This window comes from Dipodomys merriami, unplaced genomic scaffold (genome assembly GCF_024711535.1).
Source record: "Dipodomys merriami isolate MVZ:Mamm:240054 unplaced genomic scaffold, mDipMer1.0.p SCAF_9, whole genome shotgun sequence".
Lineage (NCBI taxonomy): Eukaryota > Metazoa > Chordata > Mammalia > Rodentia > Heteromyidae > Dipodomys > Dipodomys merriami.
The window spans coordinates 5,690,403-5,704,240 of NW_027206512.1; the positions used below are offsets into that span (position 1 = coordinate 5,690,403).

The 13,838-nt window shown below is 37.4% G+C and overlaps 1 protein-coding gene across 12 annotated transcripts in view; it reads right to left on the bottom strand.

The window, feature by feature from the left end:
* The window catches only part of Rapgef2 (Rap guanine nucleotide exchange factor 2), a 265,529-nt gene that overhangs the window by 149,414 nt on the left and 102,277 nt on the right, over positions 1-13,838 (bottom strand). For 9 of the 12 annotated variants that reach the window (XM_070012622.1, XM_070012625.1, XM_070012628.1 and 6 more), the window contains exon 4: positions 11,171-11,254. The exons of 1 other annotated variant lie outside the window; for it this stretch is intronic. In XM_070012622.1, the coding sequence (XP_069868723.1) occupies positions 11,171-11,254 (84 nt within the window). Of the gene's footprint in view, positions 1-634; positions 660-2,615; positions 2,685-11,170; positions 11,255-13,838 lie in introns of those variants that run through there. 2 more of the 12 variants (XM_070012630.1, XM_070012632.1) reach the window with 2 other exon arrangements.

The following is a 13,838-nucleotide window of genomic DNA, read 5'->3' on the forward strand; positions in this document are numbered from 1 at the left end:
CATGACTGACAAAAAGAAAAAAAAAAGGCACTAAATGTAACACAGTCAACATGGTGTAATAATGTGTGCACTCTTTACAATCTCCCACCAATGTTACTTGAAATATAATTTACAAACAGCCTTGACTTTCCAACCGATGCAGCTTGGTAAACTCTGTTTGATCTCTCTAAAACCTGTTTTAAAATGAGATAAAATAACCTATAAAGATGGAAAGGGCCTCTCAGAAGGTTTTTCTAAACAACTTTTATTATTTACTTTTTGGGGAAGGTGGGTGCCTAGGGTTTGAATTCAGAACCCTATACTGCCACTCAAGCCATGACCCAACCCCTGAGATCCCTCAGTTTTGATGGTATCTCAGTAATGTTGCATTGCCAGTTACATACAATTTCTTAAGGCAACTTGTAGTAAGCAGGTGACTTTGGCTTCCAGGTCTGCTGCTTGACATAACCAAATAAATTAGACTGTGAAGCCAGTTGCCAGTGGCTCACACCTGTAATCTAGCTACTCAGGAGACTGAGATCTGAGGATTGAGGTTCAAAGCCAGCCTGAGCAGGAAAGTCCATGAGACTCTCATCTTCAATCAAACACAAGAAAACCAGAAGTGCCACTGTGACTCAAGTGGTAAAATGCTCACCTTGAACTGAAGAGCTGAGGGACAGCACCCAGATCCAGACCCTATGACTGACAAAAATTAATTAATTAATTAATTAATTAGACTGTGAAGTCCATGTATTGGAAGACTCTATCATCTGTATAAGGTCTTTTAGATAATCCCACTGGATCCTAGCCTTCAATATAAGCCTTCTCTTGGCAACTTCCAGGTCCTATGCTTATATCTAGCCTGGGCTTCTTCCAACTTTGTAGCCTCAATTCTGCCCAGGAAATGAAGAGACTGCTTGCTAATGGTACTATAGAGAAAATAATATTCAACATTTTGATACTTTTTCCCCAGAGTTATTACAACCAAGTCCAGAGAAAGTCTTGTTGGTATCGCAATAACAGTTCATGTCTTACATATGCAGCATTTCATCCATTCATTGAGCTAATAAGGTTTTCAAATAACTGAAATGTTACTAGAAAAATATTCTAATTCTATGCGTTAACATAAAGGCTGGGGAAAGAAGATATCTGACAAGTTTAGATACATTTCAGTATCTAAATTAGAATTCTTAAGACTTTCAAAGAAGTCAGCAATTACTGTAGTGACTTAAAACTCCAGAATTCATACTGAAGCAATTTCCTAAGCAAATTTCTCCTTTTATTGTACATAATAATTGTACATATTTATGGGGTTTAGCTTGATAATTCAACATATTGAGTCATATTGGTACACAAGGTGCATGAATTCAGGGCAATTAGCACTTTCAGCTCTTACCATTTAGTTCTTCATAAAATATATAGAAAGTTGTTTGTGAAAAGACTAATACAGTTACTTATACAGTAACTAATACAGTTACTTAAATGCACTGATGTAGGGTAAATAAGGGTAATAAGCATTAATACTTTTTTTTTGGGGGGGGTCCAGTTGTGGGGCCTGAACTCTGGGCTTGGGCGCTGTCCCTCAGCTCTTCAGCTCAAGGCTAGCGCTTTACCACTTGAGCCACAGCGCCACTTCTGGCTTTTTTCTTATATGGTGCTGAGGAATTGAACCCAGGGCCTCAGGCATGCAAGGCAAGCCTCTACCACTGAGCCAACTTCCCAGCCCAAGCATTAATACTTTTATATACATTACCCAGCAGAAACCAAACATACATAACAAAATGATTTCTAAACTTAAAACTTTATCACTGCTGATACAAATGGTATTTGTGAAAATGTTAGGAAGGGGAAAAAATTCCTTCTTCACCTCACTGTCAATTATTCTAATATATCAACCACAAATGACTGCAGACAGATGCGGTCCCTTATAAAACCGAGCAGCACACAACCTATTTCACTTCTAGGCTTGAAAAATAAATGTAATTTACATGGTTTCTATCCTGATCCATGGCTCTCTAACTTGACATACTCTTTCTAAATTAACTTTGCTCCAATCTTTCTATGGATACAAAAAAATCAAACTCACTTTAAGTAAGACTTTAAGAAAAACAATTTTCAATTGTATCTTGCTTCAAGAATACAAATTAGCTGGGCACCAGTAGCTCATACCTGCAATCCTAGTTACTCAGGAAGCTGAGAACTGAGGATCACATTTTGAAGCCTACCCATGCAGCAAAATCTGTGAGACTCTAATCTCTAATTAATCACCAGGAAGGTAGAAGTTGGAGCTGTGGCTCAAGTGGTAGAGTGCTAGCCTGGAGCAAAATACCTTAGGAACTGTGCCCAGGCCCTAAGTCCAAGCTCTATGACTGACCAAAAATTAGAAAATACAATAAAAATGTTTAAAAAAAATACAAATTATAGTCCACGTAGTTTAGGATCAATCTTAGGACAATATTATATGTAGTAACAAAAAATAAAACTGCATCTACTTGCTCAAAACTTGGCAAATTTCTAATAGATTTCCAATAAAAATTCACAAAAATTTGTATCACTAAAACTGCTTTAAGTAGGGAAGGGAATAAGCTGTCACTAACAGTCACAAGGTATCCAAAGGCTCTACAAATGTCACATACCTTAGCAAGGAACACTTCCCATCTGAACAACCAACACAAAGATAGATGACCAAAACAACTCTCATCTATCTAGAAAAATAACAGAGAGAAACATAATATACTGGCTTCAGTATCAACTGAGGACTTCAAGAGCTAATGTAATCTAGAAATCAAATGACAGATGTTCTCGTTTATATCATCCTTCTTACCTGATGCAATCAGATGTCAAAATAATTTCCTATTAGTTTAAGACATATATATTGGTGAAGATACTTAGGTTCAAAATTAACTGTTCAGGGCTGGGAAGATGGCTCAGTGGTAGAGCGCTTGCCTTGCATGCATGAGGCCCTGGGTTCGATTCCTCAGCACCACATAAGCAAAAAGAAAAAAGCCGGAAGTGGCACTGTGGCTCAAGTGGTAGAGCGCTAGCCTTGAGCTGAAGAGCTGAGGGACAGCGCCCAGGCCCAGGCCCAGAGTTCAGGCCCCATGACCAGACCCAAAAAAAAAAAAAAAAAGGAACAACAGTTCAAGGGAAAATGAGTAACAGTCTCTACTAACAGGCTGCTCAGTTTATAAATATACAGACAACTCATTTTCAGCCTTACAGGATAAAAATATAGTTAAGTGTGTATAAACTAATTGTTTTTACAAAACTGGCTCATAACACCTGGTTCATATCAAACCTCAATATTATCTAGAGAGAAACATATGAATAGTTTTGTCAATCTTTAGCATGGTAGAGAGTTAACTTTTTTATTCTTTTACTGGTGCCAGTACCACACACACTCATATTCACTTGGCTTGCTGATGGTTCTACCACTTGAGCCATGTCTCCAGTCCCGCTTTTTCCTGGTTATTTTGAAAGTAGAATCTCCTGAACTTTTCTGTCTGAATTGTCTTCATGTCATGATCCTCCAGATCTCAGCCTCCTGAATAGCAGGATTACAGTCATGAGCCACTGGTACCTGGTAAAATTGACTCTTATCAAAACAATCTCAGAACTACTCCTAAGGAAACAACTACAAAACTCGGACACTGAACGTGTCACAAGGTGCAACATGAAAGAATAAACTATAAATAGCATTGGCTTGTCATCATTCTGAAATACTATTCCCTCACCCCATTTAAGTCCTAACTTGCAATCATTTGACATTCAGCCAGGGAAAGAGTAACCTATGTCATTTTTGGAAATAATTAGACATTCAGTCCAATGTGCTCATGAAATAGGTCTGAACTACAAGTCCTCTTCCTTCTAGAATAGCAGTTTCCTAAACACTGGATTCCTTTCCAGAAATCAGAACAAGCTGTTACTTGACGCTGAAGACTGCTGGTAGGACACCAGCACCTTCCCTGCTCTGTGTTTCAGGGGACAGACTTTGTGCTGCACTCACTGCAGCAAGATTATGATGATGTCACTAGTCAGTGCCCTCTCCAATAAGTAGAAATTCTAAACCACATTCATGTTAGCAGTATTTACAATGAAAAGAATTAAAACTTTCCCTGTATGATTACTGACTACATTGGAGAAAGTTCAACTAATTATTGAATGGGGATTAAATGTTATCAAGAGTATAATTTTATGAAGTGTTTATTTAATATTTTAAAGCAAGGTACATATATTCTTTAGTATAAATAACACCTATATATGTATATAAATGTTCTCATACGTGTGTATAGAACACACATGTAAAAAGTAATATATAGAGAAAAAAGTAGTAAAAAATGACTATCTTGGATAAGAGATTCCAGATGATTTAACTTTGAAAAAATATGTAGTTCATTTGTGACTAATACTTACCCTGAAGTAACATACAATAGTTTTAATATTCCAATAAGTAAACACTATTTAACTGTATCTTTCACATTTAGAAATGTAAATCAGCTGTCAGGGAGAAAAGATCAATTACCTATAAAAGAAAACCAATCAGAATAACTTCAGCAGACAATTAAAGCAAGAAGAGCCTGGAATGATGTATGCCACACCCTAAAGACAAACAACTATCAAGAATACTGCACCCAGCTAAACTCTCCTCCATGATGGAAGAACAAATAAAAACCTTCCACAGCAAAGAAAAATTGAAACAATATATCTCCACCAAACCAGCCCTACAAAAGATACTTAAAAATGTCCTACACATAGAAAACCAACAAGACCACAATAAAGGCCAAGAAACAGCCCCAAAACAGAGAATCCAAGAATCATATAGGAAGATCACAGTTGGCACAGCCCACAAGAAGGTGGATAACATGGCAGGAACTACCAAACACCTCTCAGTCCTAACTCCCAATATTAATGGATTTAACTCTAGAATTAAGCAACATAGATTGTCTAGTTGGATCAAAAAACAAGATCCTTCTATTGGCTGCCTTCAAGAGACACACCTTGCTCACAAAAATGAACATATTCTGACAGTCAAAGGCTGGAATAAAATCTACCAAGCAAAAGGCCTCCATAAACAGGCAGCAGTTGCAATAAAACAGACTTCAAATTAAAATTATCAAAAAGAGATAAAGAAGGTCATTACATGCTAATTAAGGGATCTCTGCTTCAGAAGGATATTACAATTCCAAGTATCTATTCACCAAATAATGGAGCACGCATATTTATCCAACAAACACTACTTTCCCTAAAATCTCACATAGATCCAAAGACATTAATTGTTGAGGACTTTAACACACCATTTTCCCCACTGGATAGATCAACCTGGCAAAAACTCAACAAAGAAACCTCAGATCTAAACAACTGCATAGATCAACTAGACTTAACAGACATCTACAGAATATTTCACCCAGCAGCATCAGAATACCTGTTCTTCTCAGCAGCACATGGAACATTCTCCAAAACATTTTAGGTCACAAAGCAAAATTGTCCATTTCAGAAACATTGAAATTATTCCCTGCATTCTCTCAGACCACAAGGGAATACAATTAGAAAGCTACCAAAGAAAATCATGTAACACATGACAGCTGAACACCACACTATAGAACCACCAGTGGGTCATGGAAGAGATTAGTAAGGAAATTCAAATGTTCATGATATTGAACGAAAACAAATACACAAATTACCAGCTCTTCTGGGACACAGCAAAGGAAGTACTAAGAGACAAGTTTATAGCTCTGAGTTCCTACATCAACAAATTGCAGAGATCTGAAGCCAACACTTTAACAAGGCACCCGAAGTTCCTTGAAAAAGAGCAACAAGCTAAACCCCAATTATTGGAAACAAATAGTTTAAATTAAATCAGAATTAAATAAATTAAGAGTCCAAAAACACCACAGAACAAATCAACAAAGAGTTGGTTCTTCAAAAAAACTAACAAAATTGACAGGCCCTTAGCAAATCTTATCAGAAAAAGAACACACCCAAATAAACAAAATCAGAGATGAGAATGGAAACATCACCACAGAAAGATTCAGAACATTATAAGGGAATACTTCTAAAACCTTTATGCTAATAAGTTTGAGAATCTGGAAGAAATGGATGAATTTCTAGCAAATACTGACATGCCCAAACTAAACCAAGATGATTTAAACCAAATTAACAGACCCACATCAAGCATCAGAATAGAAACACCAATAAGATATCTCCCACCCAAGAAAAGCCCAGGACTGGATAGATTTACAGCTGAATTCTACAAGGCCTTCAAAGCAGAACGTGACCAATACTCCTCCAACTCTGCAATGAAAATGAAACTGAAAGTTCACCACCAAACTCTTTCTATGAAGCCATTATAACCTTCATCCCAAAACCAGGCAGGGATTCATCAAAGAAAGAGAACTATAGACCCATTTCTTTGATGAACATCAATGCAAAACTTTTCAACAAAATTCTGGCCTATTGACTTCAACAACTCATCAAAAAAGACATACACCATGATCAAAGAAGATTCATTCCAGGATTCAAACCTGGTTCAATATACTCAAGTCAATTAATGTAATACATCACATCAACAAGAGCAAGGATAAGAACCACATAATTATCTCAACAGATGCAGAAAAAGCATTTGACAAGATCCAACACCCCTTTATGATGAAAACTCTGGAGAAGCTAGGAATCCAGGGAACATTTCTCAATACAATAAAGGCCAGATATGACAAAACTACAGCCAGCATTATACTTAATGATGAAAAGCTAAAACCGTTTCCTCTAACTCAGGAACAAGACAAGGATGCCCACTCTCTCCACTCCTCTTCATTTAGTATTAGAATGCCTAGCTAGAGCAGTAAGACAAGATGCAAACAAAGGGGATCCAAAGAAGAAAAGATGGAAGTAAAACTCTCCCTCTTTGCAGATGACATGATCTTGTATTTAAAGAACCCCATGGATTCCACTCCCAAGTGAAGTTATCCACTCGAGCTGATCCAAAACTTTGGCAAAGTAGCAGGGTATAAAATTAACCCTCAAAAATCAATGGCTTTTCTGTATATCAATAATGAGAAGAGCGCAGCTGAAATCGGGAAAGCAACCCCTTCTGTAATAGGGCATAAAAAGTAAAATACCTAGGAGTTAACACTAACTAAAGAAGTGAAGGACCCCTATGATGAAAACTTGAAAAAGAAAATTAAAGCAGAACCAAGGAAGTGGAAAAAACTCCCATGCTCTGGATTGGGAGGATTAACATCATGAAAATGGTAATACAACCAAAGGCTATCTACAAATTCAATGCAATACTATCAATATCCCAACCTCAAATAGAAGAAGCAGCCCAAAAATTCATATGAAACAATAAAAGACCTCAAATAGCAAAAACAGTCCTTAGAAGAACGAACAGTGCTGGAGGAATATCAATACTAAATTTCAAACTCTACTACAAAGCATAGCAATCTAAAGAGCTTGGTACTGGCACAAGAACAGACCTGAGGACCAATGGAATAAAACTGAAGACCCAGAAATGAACCCACAGACCTATAGCCACCTAATCTTTGACAAGGGAGCTAAAAAAAAATAGAATGGAAGAAAGAAAGCCTCTTCAGTAAATGGTGCTGACAGAATTAGTTAAACACCTGTAGAAAACTAAAGCTAGATCCTTATATATCATCCTGCACCAGAATCAACTCCAAATGGATCAAAGACCTGGAAGTAAAAGCAGGCACCCTGAAAACAATACAGGAAGGAATAGGAGAAACTCTAGGGCTCCTTGGCACAGGACAAAAGGTTCTTAATAAAGACTCAGACACACAACAAATCAAAGAAAGGTTGGATAAAAGAAAGGTTGGATAAGCAGGATTGCATAAAACTGCAGAGTTTCTACATGGCAAAGGACATAGCTAGCAAGATCAATAGAAAGCCGAGGGTTTAGGAGCCATACAAATAGACAAGGGTCTCATATCTAAAATACACTTAGAACTAAAAAAAAATTATATCCCCCAACAACAAATTCTCAAAGAAACAACTGCTTCATAATAAGTGGGCTAAAGACTTAAAGAGAGACTTCTCTGAAGAGGAAGTGAGAATGGCCAAAAGGCACATGAAGAAATGCTCATAAAAGAAATGCATATCAAAACACTGAATGGCTATAATTAAGAAATCGAATAACAACAGATGCTGGAGGGGATATGGCCAAAAGGGAACCCTACTACATTGTTGGTGGGAGTGTAAACTTGTTCAACCACTCTGGAAAGCAGTATGGAGGGTCCTCAAAAAACTACACATAGAGCTAGCTCCTCTATGACCCAGCAATCCTACTTTTGGGCATTTACCCAAAAGATCACAACCAAGGCCATACTAAAACTACCACCACAACTATGTTTTTCACAGCATTATTCACCATAGCTAAAATATGAAACCAACCCAGATGCCCTCAGTAGATGAATGAATCAAGAAAATGTGGTGTATATATATATATATATATATATATATATATATATATATATATATATATATATATATACAATGGAATTCTATGCCTGTATCAGAAAGAATAACACCACCCATTTGTTAGAAAATGGAGAGACTTGGAAAAAATTGTATTAAATGAAGTAAGCCAGACCCCAAGAAACATAGGTCCCATGGTTTCCCTTATTTGCAATAACTAGTTTACATCTAGAATAATGACCATATAAGATGATGCTAAGTGAAATGAACCCCAAGCTAGGGACAAAAGAGGTTTTATCTTTCTTGTTGTTGTTTGTAATGTACTTATAATGTACTATGTGATTTTTTTGGTTTCCTTTGTATGTTCTTCCCCCATGGTACAATCCCTGTTGTCACTGCATTTGATTCCCATGCCCTGCATCTTGTATATATATTTTTCTAATTTGGGGAGGGAAGGGAAATAACAAAATGCTGAAGTAAGGATATAGGCTTGATCCATTGTTTCAATGAGATGTACAAGACACTATGTTGAAAACAAACTTTACAACTTGGGGTGGGGGTGTTGGGGAGGGAAGGGATAGTAGGGGGGGAAATATATATGTGTGTGTGTGTGTGTGTGTGTGTGTGTGTGTGTGTGTGTGTGTGTGTGTGTGTGTGTGTGTGTGTGTGTGTGTGTGTGTGTGTGTGTGTGTGTGTGTGTGTGTGTGTGTGTATATATATGTCATATATGTCAGATAGACACCTGAAGGGACAAAATGATAGGTCCTGGGTTTAAGAGAAGAGTATTCCTATTCAATTTTACATTCCTCTGAGAAATTGAATTCCTAGAATTATAGAAAGCTGGTTCACAGAGCTGTACCAGGCCTCCTAGTCAGACTTCTAGAAATACACATAAACATCCTACCAACCCAATTTTCCTTATCTACAAAATGCATGAAATTATTTTATCTACCTCAAAGAATAATAGTAGATTTAAATAGCTTAATATTCACAACACATTTAAAGTGGTTCCTGGCACATGTTCACATAGATGGACATAATAAATTATAACTACCCAGAAGTTCAGGATGTATAGATAGACAGATAGATACATGTATAGATAGACAGATAGATACATGGGTAGGTAGATAGATACATGGGTAGATAGATAGATAGATAGATAGATAGATAGATAGATAGATAGATAGATAGATAGATAGATAGATAGATAGATAGATATAGTTTCTTAATGTAACCAAGGAAAATAAATGATTCCTAGAAAAAAAAATCAGAAGAACTGTAGAAGCCTTAGCTCTTTTATTATGGTTTCATAATAAAAGAGCTAAGGCTTCTATAGTTCTTCTGATTTATTATGGTTTCATTATTGCTACTGCTACCGCTACAACTATTCCTATGATTATTACTACCAATGTTATTATTATTATGAAAACACTGCTAGTTGAAGACAGTTAACAGCCAACAGAGCTTATCTCTCTGTTGGACCATTTCCCAAATAAGGTAAAGCTTGCCAGTCTGAACTTGGAGAAGCAGAGGGTAAAGTAGGTACACAGACTTTCTCCTTCCTTTCCCTTAAACCCATCTCATACCCCGTGACCATTCCCAGGCCAACCTGAGTCCACCCTGGAAAAACACCTCTCCATAACTCATTGATTTTTTTTTGGGGGGGGGGGCAAAAGGGGAGATGCTTGTGCTGGGGCTTGAACTCAGGGCCTGGGTACTGTTCCTGAGCTTTTCTCTCAAGGCCAGTATTCTACCACCTGAGCCACAGCTCCATGGATTTTCCTGCCTGGGATAAGCTTCAAACCTTGATCCTCAGATCTCAGCCTTCTAAGTAGATAGGATAACAGGCGTGAACTACTAGCTCGTGGCATCTCACCGATTTTCTATAAAATTTTTCCCAACATTAGAATAGACTTTTTACAACTCAATAAATTCAGAATTGCCTATTCAAGTTAGTTAATATTTTTATAGAGTAGTAGTTACATGGCAGAAAGAAGTGATATAGTTTAATATACTTAGTCATTTAAATGAAATAATTATCGATGTAAAAGAGAACACTTAAAAATTTTTAAATCTTAGTTATTTGTGAAAAATACATAAGAGGAAAATACAGTTAATGACCCTATAGTTAATATGAACCTAGATCGTCACATTTAAATAAATGAGCCCCTGTTTGACCACAGCTGATTGGAACAACAGTATACACCTGCCTGAGTCTATCAAGATTGTGCCTTGAGGAAGTCAACAAAAATACATAAGCACTGTAATAAAATAGTAAAACTATTAGGGACACAAAGTCATAAATCAACAGTCAGCGCATACACACAGAAATCACAGGGAGGGATTAAAGCCTTTGAGAGACAGATGCAAAAATGAGAGACCATATGGTCCTAAGAAACCAAGAAGTCAAAGATAGTTCCTGGCTTTCATTTCTAGTCCCTTGTGGTCTTGATGAGTGATTTTTGCCTCTCTTCACATACTTTTGAGACTGTCTGCTACAATGTTATTGAAATTACTTTTCCTTACGTAAGTCATCTTGAGGCCAATCTCACTGACAATGAACAAATGTGCTGATATAGTCAGGTAATGAATATAATACATGCCGCCAACATGGCTTTTGTTCTTGTGTTTCCACATTGTTCAGATTTATATGTAACAGCCTCAAAGTACTGCTTTGCTTTGTATCAGGAAAATTTTGCAAAGCAACTCAGCGTAAGAATTTCCCATTTCATGTATGATTACCGAAAAATCTATACAATACCTGCTTCTTGGAAGAAACATGGATTCCTTAATGAACACAGAACCAGAGAGGAGGATATACCAGCAGGTCCCAATATCGTCAGGACTAGGGGAAAAAAAGGTTAACAGTAATTAGAAGATTATCTATAACAACCACAAACACCATAAACACAGGCATATTTCAAGTTCCCTTGCTCATGTTCCTTCTTTGGGGGGAAGGGAAGATAGGTGAGAGGTGGTTTGCTGGATATTGAACCCAGGGCCTCACACATAAATGACAAATACTTTACCATTTGAACCACACCCCCAACTCTTCTTTCTCATTAACTTTTGCCCAGCTAGCCTGGAACTCATGATCCTCCTGTTTTCAGGAGAGTACCACCATATCTAGTTCCATGCTACTTTTATTTTTTGTTTATTTGGGTTTTTTTTGTTTTTGTTTTTTTGTTTGTGTTTGTGTTTGTTTTGGTTTGTTTTTGCCGATCCTGGGACTTGAACTCAGGCCTGGTTGCTATCCTAAGCCTAGCATACTCAAGGCTAGCACTTTCCCACTTGAGCCACAGTGCCACTTCTAACTTTTTTGAGTAGTTTATTGGAGATAAGAAACTCATGAAGACTTTGCTGCCCAGGCTAGCTTTGAATTCCTATCTCCAGGTATCAGCCTTCTGAGTAACTAGGATTACAGGCTTGAGCCATGGGCATCCAGCCCACATTATTCTTAGAAAAAAAAAAAAAAACGAACAGTCCAATACACATACATATAGTATCATTATTCAATTAATTTTTATCATTGAAATAAGTTAGAGATATTTAATGGTACATATTCAATAAAAATGTAAGTTTTAAATGTTCTTTAGACCTATCAGCATATACCATTCTAAGATTTTTATCTTTCACTTTTTGAACTGGAAATACTTTCAGCCACCTCATGAAACAAACACCACCAAGGACTACCAGTGACTGTCTTCCCAGTCTTTTCCCTGTCTAGCAAGTCTTCACATTTCCCATCATTCTTGCTTACTAGCTTATGTGTATAATACAATAATGGCCACCTATGCTTATTCTTTGTTAATCTGTTTGTTGTTTTCTTTCAACAGATAGGGTAGCACACTACATTATTTGCAGTCCATCTCACTGAACAGATGTACATTACTTCACTTAAATAATCCTGCTGATGGTATTTCAGTTGTTTTCAATTATTGGCCTTCAGGTAAAAACAAGAGAAAACTGAAAAGAGCAATTCTGAACAGTCAGAACTGAAGGTAAAGTCCCAGAGGTAGCTGTTGGGTCAAAGGTACCCACCCTGTAATTCTAGTAGATGAGAAGCTATCCTCCACAGAGATATCTGTTTTATGATTGCCTTATTCCATGCAGCCTAAATAATTTGTATTTTTGTCCAAAAAAGGAAATATGCACCTTACCTGACTTATGTAACTGTAACTCCCCTGTTTTTAGCAGTTTTGGGTCTAAAATAAAAATTTAAAAAATATGTTCAATGTTACACTAGAGGACAGAACTAGGAGCTTAGAATAATTCAGAGAGGAACAAAAGCATGTGACCCCTGCAGGTGCCTGTACTACAGTCATAGGGAAAAGGACATAGGGATAAAGGAGAGGAGTCGACATGTGGGTCCCAGGCACAAGGCAAGAAAGGTCACCAGCTCCTGCATATTAATGAAAAGGCCACACAGTTGTCACTACTACTCTTAGTTTCTTGGCAAGGTGGTGAGGACAGGACTGAGAGAGCAAATGTCACCTGTACTTTTGAATTTTTGCCAAACTGCTTAGTAAAAACAATTTCTCAGTTCAATTTTACTGTTTTTCTTGATTGTATGAGCCACTTCCATTTCCTTTTCTATGAAATTAATTCATAACTTTTAACCATTTTTCTATTCCTTATGAGATTGGAGTCACCCGGGAACACCTTATAAAAATTAGCCTCTTAAAGTCAGACACTAGTGGCGCACACATAATCCTAGTTATCTAGGAGGCTGAGATCTGAGGATCAAGGTTTAAAGTTAGCCCAGGAAGATAAATCAACAAAAGAGACTCTTTTCTCCAATTAGCTAAAAGCTGGAACTAGAAGTATGACTCGAGAGTTAGAGAACTGATCCTAAGTAAAAAAGCCAAGTGAGGCCCTGAGGTCAAGCCCCAATAATGGCACACACACACACACACACACACACACACACACACACACACACACACACACACATAAAATTAGCCTCTTGAAAGCTTCAGTGGTGGGCACCTTTTCCTCAGCTAACCTTGTTGCCTTATGAAAAGACAAGAAAAATGTAAACACAGAAATGGCTTAACCAAGAAGGAAGTTCAGCCCCATCAAACACATCACGACTTGAGCAGTAGAAGACCAAGGGTGACATGATGGCTCCATGACACTGGGAAGTCAGGCTCCATGACACTGGGAAATCAGGCTCTTCTGCTTTGTAGATCAGTCATCCTCAACCTGGGACTCTCAGGCACCCATATTCTAGCAGGGAAAGGGCTAGAGGGAAGTAGGAAGGATGACTCAAGCACAGGGGTCCTACTTCTTGAAGACACCCCACGGAAGCAGCATCCTGTGTTTCTCTCATAACCCAGTAATCGCACGTCCTTGAAGATTTACAATAAGTATTACTTTGCTCCTGAATCATTTTGCTAATTAAAAATACCAATCACGACCACCCAATT